General features: G+C 34.8%; 2 protein-coding genes across 3 annotated transcripts; both read right to left on the bottom strand.

Moving 5' to 3' along the window:
* Window positions 1-5,003: 5,003 nt before the first annotated feature.
* Window positions 5,004-9,661, bottom strand: LOC133309451 (proline--tRNA ligase, cytoplasmic). The gene is made up of 13 exons (XM_061510229.1): window positions 9,525-9,661; window positions 9,380-9,444; window positions 9,231-9,316; window positions 8,976-9,068; window positions 8,601-8,717; window positions 8,155-8,342; window positions 7,694-7,760; window positions 7,041-7,163; window positions 6,800-6,952; window positions 6,429-6,713; window positions 6,105-6,323; window positions 5,449-5,542; window positions 5,004-5,230 (listed from the first exon to the last, which is right to left on the bottom strand). The coding sequence occupies exons 2-13, from the start codon at window positions 9,420-9,422 to the stop codon at window positions 5,166-5,168; spliced, it is 1,533 nt and encodes a 510-aa protein (XP_061366213.1). The 5' UTR covers window positions 9,423-9,444; window positions 9,525-9,661; the 3' UTR covers window positions 5,004-5,165.
* A 1,799-nt stretch (window positions 9,662-11,460) lies between these two features.
* Window positions 11,461-16,826, bottom strand: LOC133309495 (protein transport protein SEC23 A-like). Of its 2 annotated transcripts, XM_061510277.1 has the most exons (6): window positions 16,596-16,826; window positions 15,658-16,445; window positions 13,713-15,533; window positions 12,301-12,417; window positions 12,118-12,189; window positions 11,461-11,953 (listed from the first exon to the last, which is right to left on the bottom strand). In XM_061510277.1, the coding sequence occupies exons 2-6, from the start codon at window positions 16,096-16,098 to the stop codon at window positions 11,816-11,818; spliced, it is 2,589 nt and encodes an 862-aa protein (XP_061366261.1). In that variant the 5' UTR covers window positions 16,099-16,445; window positions 16,596-16,826; the 3' UTR covers window positions 11,461-11,815. The 2 variants fall into 2 exon arrangements, 1 of the variants encoding a protein (XP_061366261.1); XR_009751335.1 differs by lacking the exon at window positions 11,461-11,953 and having other exon boundaries at window positions 12,122-12,189; window positions 13,717-15,533.
* Between the last annotated feature and the right edge of the window lie 470 nt (window positions 16,827-17,296).

The following is a 17,296-nucleotide window of genomic DNA, read 5'->3' as shown; positions in this document are numbered from 1 at the left end:
GAAGTAAAATTTCATTCTATTATTCAAAAAACATATAAAATGATAAAAATTATAATTTTATTAGAGTGATTCCATTTTTTATCTTTAAATCAACATCAACTTTATCCCAAACTAGTTGGAACTGGTGGTGGTAAACACAAATGTAAAGTGAGAAGAAAATGAGGAAAAAAAATAAAAAAGAATTAAAAGTAACATTAAAAATATAAACATAGCAATAAACAATTCAGAAGATGAATAAAATAAAATAAAATAAAAATAAAAATGCATAAGAGATAAAACAACATAAGAGAGAGAAAAAAAAAAGAGTTAAAATAAAGTGACAGGTTATTCTACCTATCTCTTTTTTTGTTTACCTTCACTTTTCAACATCATTCGATTAGAATCTTAAGAGGAGAGACAAATAATAAAATTGTTTGAGATTCTGATTTATCGATGTTGAAAAGTGGTAGGCAGAAAAAAAGATAAATAAAAAAATCTATCCCTAAAATAAAAATGCATACAAAAAAATTAAAGAAATAGAGAGACAAAAATAAAATAAAAAAGACGAAAATAAATAAATAAATAAGAGAAGACAAAAAAAAAGGAAAAAAAATCAAATAGACGAAAGGAAAGGAAAGGAAAAAGAGGGGGGGGGGGGGGGGGGGGGATCATATACAAGGTAGAATTAAGAAATCTAAATACTGTGTTTACAAAAAAACAAAAAACAAAAATCTAAACATTGTTAACTAATGGCATTCAGTTCCTCCCTATTTCATTTCTCTATACAAAATCAAACACAACCTTACTGCATAATTTATAATGATGGTAGGTATGCTTAAGCAATAATACATGAAACGTAATAGTTGACATTTCAATATCATGAATGACGACAAGCCTCATTTATAAGATGTCTACATATTTGACAAAACCAAGGACAATACAATACCTATTCCAATTATGTTAGGGGAAATTGCACCAAATCCCAACCTCCTCGCTTCATGAGGAAAAGAATCTTTTAAGTAATTGTTTGCTCCTTTAAATCATGTAAATTACCCCTTATAGGACTCTTGTGTACCGTATCTAACAATGGCGTTGCTATGGACCAGAATGAGGTCCATGATCAGTAAGGTCCATGATCAGCACAGGTCCACAAGTAAGCATTATAAATAGGAGCTAAAAACTATAGGTAGGAACTAATCTCTTTTTACCTATTTACGCAGCCTAGATAGTACACACACCTCTCCCAAGGCTAAGGCCATCAGATAGTGTGTGATTTGTTGTCCCCAAAATACCTAACTCATAAGTATTTAGAGAAGGCACCTGAATCATAGATCAATCATCCAATCGTGATTGGACACATCTGTCTTAGGCAGAACATGCGTGATCTGCAGTGGCAAATTTCCTTCCACCATACCCGCAGGGATGAAAATAGGTGTGCCAATTAGCTGGTTGGTGTTGCTGCCCACGTTCATGAGAATTACGTTGTTCTTCCTAGATTTTCGCAAGGACTTTTTTCTTTGTTGGGATATGATGCCCAGCTGATCAACGTTGACTTTACTTTGCTTTTCTTTTGGGCTTACGCCCCTCTTTTGTACTTAAAAAAAAATCATGTAAATTACAAATATATTTTATTATTTGTTTAGCATATATAAATCAGTATAACGCATTTAGGAGAGTTAATTCTCTTATTTATTGGTTAAAGTTTGAACTCAACCGAAATGTAAGAAGCACACCTGAACCACAAGAACAATATCTTGGATTAAGTCCTTTTTTTTTTCCACAATTAATTATGTAAAAGGTACATCATTAACCTGGTAGCAAGATAATAAAAGCAGCCATAAGCATAATCACAAATTTTGTGTATTTTATCTTTTCATTATGAACTTTTCAGCACAAAGTTTGTTGGGATTATATTAGGAATTGAGAAAAAAGAAAAGAAAAGAAAGAAACACTCAACATTCTTAGTGTAGCATCATTTTGCCAGTGCCTTGCGTAAGTTGTGATTAATGATTTAAATGAGGTGCACATTTCATGTTTTGTTAGTCTAATTAATGACATAATTAGCGAACCCCCGACACACTCCGAACATACCTGAAATCAAATACGTTGGTTTTCGCGACATACTTGAAATTATAAGAAAACGTGAATTAGCCTCAGGATTCTAATAATTAAGGATGATGATAAACCATCAACTTCTCTTAATATTTTGTATTTCTAATAAATTGTTTGATACAAAAGTAAAATTAATTACAATCATTCTCTTAATAGTTTATGTTTTCAAGAGAGTTAGTTTATTATATAATATTAGAATCATTGTACCAAGTAATAACCAAAAGGACCAAAGAGAGTGACCCTAAAATTTATAAAGGACTAGGTTTCCAAACAAGTAATTAAAAACGGAAGTAGCAACAAGGCGAGAGTAATTACTTAGATCCAAAGGCATTTGTCTTTCTCTCTTTATTATTTTCTTGTCATTTTATTTTTTCCTCTGCTAATGAAGTATCAGGCTTACAGCTAGCTTCATGGACCATATAACACATTACACACTAAGGATCGGACAAAGCAAAGGCAAATATTTGTCCTAAGTACAAAGATAATTGACGTAAATTGTAAAGAACTTTGGGATACACCAGCTCATAAGCTAACTTAAAGAGTGAGAGTGTCCAAGTTCTTATAAACTCTACATTAGTTACTCATACAATCAATGTGGGACTATATATCTCAACACGCCCCCTCACGCAAGAGCCCTTTAGGCTATAGAAGCGTGGAAATTACACAGGCTCAATTTTTTTTTGGTTTACCTTTTTTATTTTAATTTCACTTTAAAGTGGGAGGCGGTGAGGATCGAACTTGTGACTTTGTAGTCACTCAAGCTCTGATAACATGTAAAGAACCTTGAGATACACCACTCCAAAAACTAGCTCTAAGAGTGAGAGTGTCCCAAGTTTCTTTACATTCAGAGAAAATATCCCTATCTCTAGACACAGACATACAAAGAGGGTCTATCTCTACTCAACATCTTTATTTATTTTAAAGCTGTTTGGTCTATACGTAAAGAAATCGCTATTCACCATCAACCACCAAAATAATAAATAATAATAATAATAAAACCACCTTGTACGATTCAATATATGCATTCACTTTGTTATATATATATACCTCCACTCCCAAGTCTCAACACGTTGAATTTAACTAGGGGGTTTTAGGCAGATGGCGGGTCTCAAAAATTGTCATTATTATACTGTTTTAATTACGGGAAGCACGCATTTTCTGTTTTTTTTTTAATTATTATTTTTTATTGCAGTAGATCTTCATGCTTACAAGAATGCTTGTTGTTAAGTTTTTAATATTTATTTGATTTATTTTTTTTTAGAAAAAAAGAGTAAAAGACTAAAGAGAATGACCCGACAATAATAAAGTGTACTTCTTAATCACCCACCGAAGAGATCTTTTCTTTACTTTCAAGGTCTGAATGTCTAGCTAATAACAGCAACACCAAGATTTTATAGGATCAATACATATTAATACGACCCCAATGAAAATACCAAATCTGGTCAATTCATGCTTTTACAGGTAAGAATTGGTCGGAAATTATTAATTAGCCTTGCGTAATACTTAGCTGAATGAATGTGGGGTAGTTGCATTTGGCACATGCATTTGCTTTGAAGTATATGAGTATATCACCCTTCTTGCCATTCATTATTTTACAGTTAAATTTAAAAAATTGAGGACGGCACTAGATGAACTCGCAGAATTAACTGTAAGGATGAAAAGTAGAAAATGGTGAAATGTTGAGATACAATCATACAATGACTAGATAAAATCGAGGCCTACTTCCATTGGAACTGATTTTTTTATTTTTTTTATTCCTTTTTTTTGTTGCTTCAGTACATTTTTTGTTAATCTTACCAGACCCAACCTCAATGGGCTCCAGCCCAAGTTCAAAACCAGCAGACTCTAGCCCAATTTCAGACTCAAGACAAGTCATCTGAGACAGCTGCTCAAACTCATTTCTCCTCGTCTAGCTTTTACTCACAAGTGACAAATCATGACAGATGACAATACCGGAATTAGTTTTGAGTTAGTTTTAAGCTTGTTAATTTTTTTTTATTTCAGTTTCTCAGTTTAGTTACTGAGCTTTTCAGTTTAAATAAGAGTCCATGTACTGTATCAGATAACTTTAACAATGATAAGTCATTTTCTCAATTTCAAGACTAAATGCAAATTCCGCTCTACACAGAAAAATATATAGGACAGTCACTGCAAGAAAATAAACCTTTTTTTGGGATTAAAAATATGAAAATAAATGTTCGCAAAAAATAAAAGAACCAAGTATACCTTTTAATATTCCCAAGGCAATGGAATGTTCACAACAGCAATATATCTGTTTTGAAACCGAACAGCTAATCATAAATTGAAAATAAAAATAAAAATGTTCCAACATTTGCGTCAGTTGTTATGGTTGTAAGGAAGGGTGAACTTCAAAATGCATTAATTTCATTTTTTGCAATTTATATTTAATTCAGATTTAACATTTGGTTCATCAAACATATGTTTCATGTCTGATGCTAGATTTCTCATAAATATTTTACTTCTCCTTGTATGTTCTATACCCTGCCTGCTGTTCAGTTAACAACACAGCCAGGAGGTAGTCATCTGTTTCTAAATTCTGACTGATAACATTTGCAATCAAGATGCGAGATAAGGTGAGGCTCCTGTGCAGGCACGTCGACATGAGAAACATGCACATGCAACTGCTCAGTTAGAATTAGTTAATTTAACCTGTTAATTACGAATAAAACGTACTTATACCACTGCAGTGAACGTATTGGTATTTGGTTGAAGTTAGGTATTGCTGATACTTGAATTAATTCGTAAGAGATAAAAATTACTTGACAAATTTTAAACTTTAATGCAGGAACGAGCAAACCAGGATTGGATTGTTCGATCGAATTTATAATTTCATTCGCTTCATTTCCATCCATCTAAACATGCAGTAGATGATGTCATGTTCAAAACAATAATTGGACGGCTACCCAGCTTTAAACTAAAATAAAAATTGTACCATATAAAATTAAAGTAAAACTATCAGTCGAAAAAGAAGATATTCAAGCAAACGAAAAAGAATATTTGTATGACCACAAATCCAGACAAGGCACCATTAATACCGATATAGCTCCAGTAATCTAGTAACTTCTGCCCCAGTACGACCACTTTGTTGCAGGCTTTCCTGACGCAAAGCACTTGGTGCCTATGTTTAACCAAACCACACGAGGTCTTAATAAGCAATATCGGCATTAAATGTAATATACAGAAGGTTATTCATTAGAGGGGGCAAAAGGCATTAATAGGAAACATAAAACCATATTAGATAGCAAGTTCATACAGCAGCTAAAGCTGCAAATAGGTTTCAAGGGTCATTTGTAGAAAACAATAATATCACCCACATACGAACGAGAAGGATTATACCTTCTGGGAGTTCTGGCTGATCAAAGGGACTACAGAGAGTCTTAGCTGCACCCATCTCACCCTTTGTCCTTGCTTTGACATCTGCTTCAACTGCCTGTAGCATTAATATATACCAAAAACAGTTAACAAGAAAACACCAAACCACACACCATGCATGGCCAGACATTATAGAACATTACGCATGAGACAACTACGTAATGTACTAAAGTCCCATGAGAAAAATATACATTACACAATAGGGTTTCCAAAATATTAATATCAACACTTTTTTTTCCCAAGACAGACACATGCAGGGAGATTCTCAAGGGTTGGACCAATCAAATGCTTTATTTTTGTCAATTGATAATGAAGAAAGACAATCTACAGGATCCAACAGACTGGAAATTTTGAAATAGAAATAGTGATTGCTCAACAACCTACAACATCATTTCTGATATATTTTTCAGTATAACATGGTTGTGACATAAAAAATGCATCTTAGCTAAATAGACCGTGATTGGCGTCAATCAGAGAGAAACAGAAGAGTAGTATAAAGAGAATTAAGTTTATACTTGCTAAAACAAGGAAATGCCTTAAATCTCAAAACTTGGATAGCATATCATCAAGACACCTAGAGAGTTATATTTGCCATTTGGATGAAAATACACAATTCATACCTCCTCATCACACCAAGGAGCTAAGATCATTTTTCTTTGGTTCAAAGCTTCCACAAATTCATCCCAACTATGTATGACCTGTATGCATTCATCTCGTTTTTGTTTGGCAACATCAAACAGATTCTGTTGAATATTATCAAGCAACTTTTTTATTTCCTCAACCAAATCAGCACTAGCAATGTCTATCTTTGCTGCATTATCACGTCGAACAGCACGGACCTGTGCAAAATCTGAAGAGATTTACTTTGGGTTCATTGAAAAACTGACAGTGTAGAAGCAAAATGACATATAGAATTGATACAACTGTAAGACAAAGTTGATGACCTGCTTATTTGCTAAATCCTTGGGCCCAATTTCAATTCTTAGAGGAACACCTCTCATCTCCCAGTTTGAATACTTCCATCCAGGAGAATAATTATCTCTAAAATCTGATTCAGCACGAATACCTGCTTCAGACAATGTATTCACAGTTGCAGAACAGGCATCGAAGATTCCTTGAGTATTAGCATCTTTGTAAGGCACAGGAATCACAATGACTTGTACTGATGCTACTTTAGGAGGCAGCACCAATCCCTTGTCATCACCATGAACCATCACCATCACCCCAATCTGTTACAAAAAAAGCCATAAATATAAATGAAGTAAGATGTAGAGGAATCCTCAAATGCATGTAAATTCAAGAAATCAAAGCTTACAGTTCGAGTACTATAGGCCCACGAGTTCTGCCAGACCATTGCTTTCTCTCCCTTCTCATTTTCAAAGTTTATATCAAACATATTAGCAAAATTTTGGCCCAGACAATGAGAAGTTGCACCTTGTATGCCACGACCAGTGTTTGGAATAAATGCCTAGCAAAATTTAACATCACAATTATAGAAACAACTTACACCAATCATACAACATATCATTGCTCGTGCAAGAACATCAGAGATGTACCTCAACACTGGTAGTGTAAAGTCCACCAGCAAACTTCTCAAGCTCACTTTTCTTACCCTTTATGACAGGAACTGCCAAATACTCTTCATAAACACGCCTATATAGTTCTAATATTTCAAGAACCTGAAATAGTAATAGTTTAGGATATTTTGTAAACAAATTTTAAAAAGATGGAATATCTGCTTGCTTGGGTGAAAAAATATGAACCCATTAATATCTGCAGATAGTACACATTACTACGAACCTGAAGCAAAAAGGAAATTCATATATAATTGAAGTACTATAAAACCACCAAACAGGGGAAGGTAGTGACACAAGTTTGATTTAGAAAGAAAAAAAAAGGAAATTTCCTTGTCATAAAGGCAGGTTATACAAAGCATGAGATGAAAGAAAAAAACTTAACAACTCTTAATTCAAAATACTGAGACAAAAGATGACAAAATTAAGGCAGGTTATACAAACGAGACTGATAAGATAAGACCCTTGGGACGCACTACCCCAAAAGCTAGCTCAAAGGGTGAAAGTGCCCAAGGTCTTATAAACCACACATTAGTTGCCCATGTGAGACTCCAAGTCCCATACCTTGCAAATGGGTCCTAAGTCCTAACAGAGACCAAAACTGAAATGTCTAAAATAACTATTTGATACAATACCTCTGCATCTGCCTCCTCTTTTGTTGCAAAAGCAGTATGCCCTTCCTGCCAAAGAAATTCACGACTCCTGCAATCAAAATAAGTAAGAGCACCACCCAATGGAATATAAATTAATCAGCATGGTAGCAACAATTTCTGATAACATATTAACAGGGACAATATTTAATTTTATAAAAAATAATATTTCTTGCAAGTTTAAGATTAAAAAAGATTATTCTGCAAGCTTGCTTCACTATGACCAAATTCAACAGAAACAGCACTAGATGAACATCAATTCTAAAAGAAAACGTGCAGAGAATTTTAAGGCATTACATAAGACGTATACATTCAAAGACTGAACATTCCAAAATTCAAAGCCTCATATTTAAGTTTGAGTGTTAATTACGTTAATAGCAGCCAACAAATCATTACATAACATGGAGAAAGGAAAACAAGGTGAAAGACAAAAAACTATTCACTACCTGATGAATGGTGTAGGATTGCTGAACTCCCATCTAACAACATTGCACCACTGATTTAGTTTCAAAGGCAAGTCACGATGTCCCCTTATCCACTTAGAGTAGTATGGATACATGACAGTTTCACTAGTTGGACGAATAGCAATAGGAATTTCCAATTCAGAATCCCCAGACTTAGTCACCCAAGCAACCTGGAAAAAGAGTAAGACAATCAGAAAAATACTAGTGTTTCCAAAATAAAATGTCCTTTTGGAAAGCAATGCAGTTGCATAGATTATTATACTGAAATTCATAAATAAATAAAAAATACTCATTTCAACTAATGAAACTACCGTTAGTTAGCTACATCCCTAATATGCAGGGATAATGTTCCCTCGTTCGAAAAAAATCTTAACCCAACTCATAGAACAGTCTACATTACATGGTCCAACAAATTCACAAAGTCTCACCTCTGGAGCGAACCCCTCAACGTGATCCTTCTCCTTTTGCAAAACTCCAGGAGACACAAACAAAGGGAAGTAGCAGTTCTTGATTTTCATTTTCTTTATTTCTGGATCGAAAAATGCCTGCACATTGTTTTCGAAACAATAAAAGAATTTTAAAGAAATCCTGAGCTACGTAAAAAGCATAAAAGAAAGAAATATGCATCCCTGTTTGAGGAGGCTGCTATGTTTCTCCAAAAACACCATTAATGGGATAAAATAATATTTATACATTAATTAACACTAGAGCTAATTGGCAGAAATGTCAGTATAAAACAATTATACTATTCCACAATACATTCACCCATTTATCTAAAACAAAAGAAGAAATAAGAGACTTACTTGCATAATCTCCCATATTGCCATTGACAAAGGCCTCAGAATATAACAGCCAGAAATATCATAATATTCAATCATTTCCGCATTAACAACTACCTGTCACATTAATCGAAAGACAAAGTCAAACAACACATACACTACTGATATTGTCAAACAGAGAAACAAGATCAGATCTAGATGAGCAATTCTGACCGAACTCTCATAAAGTCAAAAGGATAAGTAGAAACTATTCAATGGAACATAATGGGAAACATATACCTCAGAATACCACTCTCCGAAGTTTTCAGCCTTCCGATTCGTAAGTCCTAAGCCAGTCTCTTTCTTCACCTCCTTCTTCTTTGCACCTGCAGAGCTTCGCCATTAGAAGTGAACATTAAACATAATCAAACATTAGTAATGAAAATTACCAGATTGCTTTGAGCCAGAATTTTTCGCTTCACTCCCCGCCATTCTGAACGACGAGCACCTGATCCTGCCATAGCCAAAAGATAACTGTTAGGATTAGATAGTGATGCAGAACCATCTGTGGATTCATACGCAAGCTGTGTGTACCGGTTGCAAAGATGCCGAAGGTGAATGAAACGCGTGAGAGCGATTGTAGCGTCACGAGGGGACTCTAGGGTTTTCGCTTTCAGGTAAATTGCGTCCTTCTCCGATTTTATTTCTTATTCTGCTCTTTGCTTTACTCTCTTCACTTCAGTCTTCACTTTTCAGTTCCTCAGTATAAATGTAACGTATTGTTTTTACTTGCGGATTGAAGTAAAGTAAATCCTTGCCCTTTTTTACGAGAAATATTAGTCTCCTTCTACATGAGGTAGTTTATCTCATTTTCTCTCAATTCGATTTCCGCACCTCACTTTTTTTTCTTTTTTCTTTTTTCTTGTAATAGTAGGACCCATCTAGTTTCTCTCTACAACATAAGATACCTATCTTATGTAAAAAGAGATTAATAAAACCCCTTTTTTATTCCTCATTTTATGAAGTAAAGTAAATCCTTGCCCTTTTTTATTCTTCATTTTATTTTTATTTTAAGGCGTTTCCAAACTCAATATAGATAAGTTATTTATATTTACTCCCAAAACGACGTCGTTTTAGGTTGAAAAATTAAAAAATTATAATGAAAAAGACTATTATAACTCTGAAATAAATTATAATTATAAAAATACTTTAATTTTCGTTTCAAAACGACGTCATTTTGAGCTCACTGTAGATAAGTTATCTACATTTATTCAAAGCCTTAGAAAATTTGAATGTTTAATATTAAAAAATAATAACCGTTAGATTGACGGAAATCAATGATGATTAGGTTGATTATAAAGGTTGTAAACTTTTTTGATTGTAAATATACCATATCCCTTAAATCACATATAAAATCTTTATTTTCTTTTTCTTATTAGGGGAAGGTTATATTTACAACTCATTTTCGTTTACAACATCTTATAACCAATATCTTAACCGTTGATTTCCGTCCATCAACGGTTAAGATTTTCGCAAATAAAATTTATTAATTAATTATTAATTCGCAATAAATGATAACCGTTGATTGGCGGAAATCAATCTTTATTTTCTTTTTCTTATTAGGGGAAGATTATATTTACAACCTATTTTCGTTTACAACCTCTTATAACCAATATCTTAACCGTTGATTTCCGTCCCTCAACGGTTAAGATTTTCGCAAATAAAATTTATTAATTAATTATTAATTGGCAAAAAATGATAACCGTTGATTGACAGAAATCAACGGTTAAAATATTATTGTAAGAGGTTGTAAACGAAAATAAGTTGTAAATATAACCTTTATCTTTTTATTAATAATAATCTTTTACATTTTTTAATTTAAATCTTCAATCAAATCTTTATTTTTTTTTTATATTAAAAATTATAAATTTTGATTTAATTTTCGTATCGTATCATTCCATATAAACTCCTTTAGTGTCAAAGTCAAACTAAAGAAAAAAATTACTATCACGAAGTACATGGATAAACTATTACGAGATTTTTTCAATTTAATCATACACACATGCTAAAAATTCAATAGAGAGAATTTTGCTGAATTTATAATTCTGCCTAGTTAGACCGGAATAATTAATTAATTAATGTATTAGTAAAAAATATTAAAAAAAATTGATCAAAAGAATTAAAATTGACTAATAATTTCTGTTATTCATACATATATTGGAAAAATTTCACATCTTATTATACATGTGTTAATTTGCTTATTTAATTTTTTTTTCCTCACCAAGCTTGCTATTCTCAAGTATTCTATTTCTAACAAGACAATGCACCATGCCGATTTCAATTGATTTAAAGTTAAATCTAATTTAAAATTTAACTCCTGTATTCAAAAATAATTATACAAAAGAATAAGATAAATATTTATTTTATAAGTTTTCAAACAAGAAAAGCTATTTATAATGAAATCAATTTTCTAAACATATCCTCAGACTAACAATGAAGAAAATAATGGGCAATCAGTAAGTGCTACAAATATAAATTAAGAGAGATACTTTATTGCTCTATGATAACATCTTAACTGACGTCATGTAAATTGTGAAAATTTCTTTGTAACAGTCACTCTCCACCCCTCAACCCCAAAAAAGAAAAAAACACTCATTTTTTTTTTTTCAATTGTAACTAGCAATTTTGTAGACGTTTCTCGGAAGTGAACAAAATGAAAGGGAAGGAGGCATTGAAGCGAGAGTTTTGAGGACATATGCATGTAAACAAACTTCGCTTCAGCAACTTAATAAAGAATAAGCAACAAGTTGGAAGATGCAACGACCCTTTAGGTCTCCTCATAAATCAACCCACCAAAGCACCTAAAAAGCAGACTCTAATCATCATCAGCTTGGTTGTGGTGGCATCACTTTCAAACTTCTCATCCACTCACAGAAACTGGGATCATCGAAGTGAACAAAACTGCTTTTCAGCTTTATCCTCTGTTCTGATGTCAATGACCTGAGTTGCGGGAATCTTGCTTCCTGCAAAAGTTGCATCATTCAATATGTAACAATAGCTATCCTGAAATGTGGTTGGTTTTGGACCAGGCCACAAAAAATATGATACATGGCACTTAAGCAGTTAACAGAGAAAATGAAAGAAAAAACATATTTCTGTCTCACAATAAAGTGCTAGTAGTGCTCACCTGCTCATAAGGAGGATCCTTGTGAGCTGGTATGAGACGAGAAACAAAATATCGAGCCTGGGAGCTACCCTCCTGTTTCAAAAGTAAAGTGTCCGTTATAGTTTACCTTATAAGTAGCAGAAGATGGAACTGGGAAATATGCAGAGAAAGATTTATGGAGTAGGAATAGTAAATAAAATTAACCTTAAATGCAAGGATACGAGGTGCTGGAAAACGGAATTCAGTCAGCTCTTCAGCCAATGTCCTGCATGCAGCTAAAGCAGCAGCACTTCGTACTTCATCAGCTGCGAGTTCAGCACCCTAGGATCCACCCATCAATATTAGAAAAATATATATTAGGAGAAAACAACTAGAACAAGAAAAATAAACTTCTGAACCGGGAAACAAACTACAATTGCGGCAAACATAAATGTTATAAGAACTGTCACATTAGCTAGAAGAAATAGAATATTATATTTATATTCATGAATGCAAAGTGTAGCCTCAATTACACTTTTGGTCTTGTTAATTTTACCAAATTTCAGTTTCAGTATCCCTAGATTTAATTGCAAGAGAGTTGTCTGCATGGTTTTTGTTGAGTAAGGAGGAAACAAGAGACATTTGGTGAAATCAGTGTAACTCAACTACACAATTGAGTAGATTATATAGCTAAAAAAGTAATATACAATGACCCCAGACAAGTATTTACATGGTTTTCAACACTACCCTAGATTACATAGCCAAAAAAATTAACATACAATGAACCCAGATAAGTATTTATATGGTTTTCAACACTCCCCTCGATTATATAGCCAATAAAACCATATACAACAAACCCAAACAAGTATTTACATGGTTTACAAAATTCTCCCTCAACCAAAAACATAACACAAAATCTCATTAACTACAGTAAACATACAAAATCCAAATGTTTGATACTTAAAAACGCAATACCACTTAACCATAAATAATTCAAAAACGGAAGGGTATAGGAACTAGGAGTAAGGAATTTCAATAACTATAACTCACATAAGAACTATTGACCAACAAGTTCAACAGTTTTGTACCTTCTCAGTCAAGAGACTAAAAATAAAAAAACAAACTAACGAAGTTTCTTTTCCTGAGCATGGGTTTCCAGTTGCAACACCCTTAGCTTGCCATCTGCCACCAGCCACATTAGCTGTTAGCAACAGCAGCCACTGGTCTGGTGGCAGAAAAGGCTGGGCGGCCTTCCCATTCAAAAGCAATGAGACGGAAGAGAAGAAAGGAAGATGAAAACTAAGAAAAAACCAGGGCAAAGCACCTATGTGCTACTATCTGTGGCTCAGTGCTATTGCACCAAGCGCTATTGCGTATCATTAAAAACTATGACCAGACCCAATCTGGTATCTACATTTTATAATGCAATGATCTATCAAATCCATCACCATGAAAATTATCCTTCTGTCTATCATTGGTTTTACATAGCAGGAAGCTAATTTGAAAACATGACCGGCCATTGGCAGAATAGTAAGTGCAGTAACAATAATTTATTTAGGTTAGTACCATAACAGTCCCTCAAAAAACCATATAAAGATAAAGACTATAAGTACTAGAACAGATAATAGGAGGCATACCAACCAAATGAAGACATCAGTGCCATGGTCAAGTACAACAGCAGCCTCAGACTGCATAGCAAGATCATAAGCTGGTAGCTCCTCAAAAGTTCCCCCCTCCCTGTGCATTAGACAACGGGGAGCCACCATTCTGAGTGATAGGTCAAAGGATGCATTCAGAAATAGGTTCCTCAGCACAGACCTCTCATCTTCATGGCCAATAATGCTTCCCAATAGTGGTCCTCTCCTGAGATGGAAAAGGAGCTCCGGTAAGAGAGAAAGCTCTTTTGGGAAGCAATGAAGTTTTGATTTGGGTAATAGGGAGCCAAATTTTAGAGCAATATCCTTGATTCTTTCATCTATTGTTGCTCGCATATCAATTGCATCAGAATGGTTTTTGGCTCTTAACAGAGTTCTCTTTGCAATGAGGACAGCAGCTACTTCATCCTGAACACTCTCAAGATATCCTGAAATACTATCTACTGTTGGCAGTCTAACAGTAATGACCCTCGACACATCAGCTTGATACAAATTTGAATACTGAATTGCAAACTGGAAAAAGACAAAATCACTTTTGATATCTCCTTTAGTTTCCATGGAGAGAGAGAAACTCTGTGTTTCTTCAACACTCAGCATTTGAACATAAAGAGCAGTGTCATTTTTAAACGTTTCATGGGTGTCTACATGTGACTCTTCCCCAGGACCCACAACTTGAGTAATGAGGATATCATCTGATGTGCGCAACTCTAACAAACCATGAGAGCCTGCTGATCTGGCAGATGCCCTTTGCAAATTTACACCAAAGGCTTCCCCAAAATCATCATGGAGAACCAAAACTCCACCTGATGCTTTTGCAAGAGGATGCAAGATAGGAACTCTTACAGGGCATGTTCCAGCACATAAAATATCAACCACAGTATTGTGTCGAAGAGCCTTATGACCTAGATTCTCCATAAATTTTAATGCTGTCTTTTCCATATAAGGATAATTAGGGTGATTAAAAGAATGAGGAACAGATCCTGGCCCATAAGTGTTCGGTCCACCAGCACAAACAATAATTCTACTACTGCCACCTGACCTTTTGACTACCCCTCGGGACAGATCAGCAGATGGGCCCTGAATAATAGCAAGAGCAACTTCAACAGCAGTTCCTAGGCACCGATCTCTGGAAGCTTCTGGTGTGTTCAACTTGTATGCCCTCAATGATGAAAATATGGAATGTGCTACAGGCAGTGAAATATGCATTGGTGACAAGTATATGCCAGAACCATAAATCAATGCTTTCAACGATTCTTGACTTGGTGATTTGTCCCCGGGAAGCACATCAGCAGATGCAATTGACTCTTCTGAAAGATCATATACTGATACACTACGGCTGTATAGTACAATTCCTAATCTTGTTGTTGGAGGGAGAGAATCAACAAAAGCATGCAAAGAACTCTGTAGATGGTGTAAGTGAGGTTCGTCTAAACATTCATCTATAACAAGAACAATTGGGGCAGACATTCTGGAATCTGAAACTGGAACAAAACCAGGTCTCTTGTTCCCAGTTTGAACAAAGTCAACCATGGGTGAAGATAGTTCAGGAAATCTGTGAAGATCTTCCTTGCTATGCCCAATGTACTCGCCATCACTTCCATTCAGTTTCCGGCATATAACACATTGCCACTGGCCTGATCCAAGCAATATGTTGCAATATATGTTTGCATAAGCTCCGCAGCTTTGGCAGCGATGGGGATCACGCTGTATTACCTGAGGGCCTGTTGAGACCTCCCTCCCAGGAGAGACCAATGCCCCAAAACCCAAACTCGGTACATTAGATTGTTTCTTCTGTTTCAATACCTACTTATCAAATGCAAAAGAAAAATTCATATATTTCATGAAAAAGAAAATTGCGAATAAAGAAATAGTAATTCAACGTAAAATTACATGCCTTGATTATGAATTAAAATAAACAAGAATATACCTTATGAGCCGAGAAAAGAACAAAGGATGACTCCCCGACAGGAACATGGTCCTCTATACTATCAGAACCTTGGTGCTGCAACTCAAATGATCCGTTCGAAAATTGTGGCGGCGATGAAGCTGGAAAAGAAGGGGCTGAAGAGAAAGCAAGTGGCTGAGGCGATGCAGGCGATGTGCGAAAAGGAACAGCAGCTGGACGTACAGGTGATGTAAAAACAGGTGGTCCAGGAGGGGTGCTCAAGTGAGGAACAGGACTGCCAGTTGTAACCCCATTGGCTGGTGAGGTTTTAATGGAATGGGAAGAACCTTGATCTTGCTGAAAATGTAATTTTGGTGGAGGAAATTTAGGTGCCGCTGCAAAACTTGGAGGAGGCGGAATTGGACTCTCTCTGTCCGGGTTTGAAGGGGTGAACCCAACATTAGGTTGTGTTGGGTTAGACATTGAAAATCAAGGTAGCTAGCTACAAACGCAACAACACTTACAAACCCAGTATCAAGAAGCAAACTTTACAAAATAAAAAAACGGGGGAAAGTGATAAAAGAATCAAGACTACCAAGAAAAGATATGAACCCTAATCAAGATTCTTATTTCACTCCTAAGAATTTGCATAGACCTTAAATCCCAAAGGAGAATAATGATCCCCAACTAAATTCTACTTAAACCCCGAAAGCTCAGATACTCGATCAATCGGTATCACAAAAAGAACCCCACAGAATGGGAGTCTTCCTGAACAAATTCACCCGCCATCAATCAATCTCTTCAAGATTGAAGCTGCTCGGAGATTCGCTCTGCAGATAAGTTATCCAGCAGCCAAGTCAAAAAGAAAAGAAAAGAGAAAGAAAAAGAAGATCCCAAATTCAATAATGAGCTAGGGTTTTGGAAAGTAAATCAAGATTTGGTTAAATGGAACGTATAAAACAAAATCTGGATTTAATTACCTGAGAGAGACGAGAAACTGCTAGCTTATAAGGTTTGGGAGGGGGGGATGAAAAAGAAACATTGATGAAAGGGCAAGTATGAAAAATGTTGACTTTTGTGCCCTATTGCTGTTAATTCCAACACCCCAATTAGGAAGAGGGATTGGGGTGGGTGGGGGCTGAGGATTTTAGGTTTTTAAACTCGCAAAAATAACAACAGCGCCCACGCAGTGAAACCTCCTCAGCCTCGGTTTGTTCCTTCCGTTTCTCTTTGTATTTCTTTCCTTGTTGGCATGTTTCGTTGCTACCTCCTACCTACGACAGCATTTTCACACGTGGGCACACCTATAATCACATTACTTTGTTCACTAGGAGTAGCAACTTAATTTTGTTTTAACTTACTTACCTTACAGGGTCTTATAGGCAGGGATATGCTATCCTATAGCTGATTCATGTATTCATATCAATTATTTTCGTTAAATTACAAAATAATCTAATGGTGTTTCATTCATTTTTTTTAAAAATTATTTGCATAATTTATTGTATAATACGTAATTTCTCTAAAACTTACATCAAAGTAAAAATAAATAAATAAATAAATTATGCTAACGTTTCATAAGACATGTGATTAGGTGTTTTTTTTTTTAAGGAAAAACGTTGATTTGTGAAATTAGATGTATTGGAGTTTCGAGTCTGGGAGAGATATTTCTAATATCAGCAAT

This window comes from Gastrolobium bilobum, unplaced genomic scaffold (assembly GCF_033153095.1).
Source record: "Gastrolobium bilobum isolate Gb01-03AN ecotype WA unplaced genomic scaffold, APGP_CSIRO_Gbil_v1 utg2122, whole genome shotgun sequence".
NCBI lineage: Eukaryota > Viridiplantae > Streptophyta > Magnoliopsida > Fabales > Fabaceae > Gastrolobium > Gastrolobium bilobum.
The sequence above is the reverse complement of the archived record's forward strand: the minus strand, read 5'-3'. Positions and strand labels throughout refer to the sequence as shown.

Bases quoted from the DNA above. Each gene is read 5' to 3' on its own strand.
- LOC133309451 (XM_061510229.1), bottom strand. From the start codon at position 9,422: ATGGCGGGGAGTGAAGCGAAAAATTCTGGCTCAAAGCAATCTG. The intron at 8,343-8,600 runs GTGAGACTTTGT...CTCTTTTTCCAG, and splicing joins TTGAGGGGTTCGCTCCAGAG to GTTGCTTGGGTGACTAAGTC. The intron at 7,164-7,693 runs GTATTGTATCAA...TTACTATTTCAG, and splicing joins AAGAGGAGGCAGATGCAGAG to GTTCTTGAAATATTAGAACT.
- LOC133309495 (XM_061510277.1), bottom strand. From the start codon at position 16,098: ATGTCTAACCCAACACAACCTAATGTTGGGTTCACCCCTTCAAACCCG. The intron at 12,418-13,712 runs GTATGCCTCCTA...GGTGGATCCTAG, and splicing joins CTGATGTCTTCATTTGGTTG to GGTGCTGAACTCGCAGCTGA. The intron at 12,190-12,300 runs GTTAATTTTATT...CTTTTGAAACAG, and splicing joins CTCGTATCCTTGCATTTAAG to GAGGGTAGCTCCCAGGCTCG.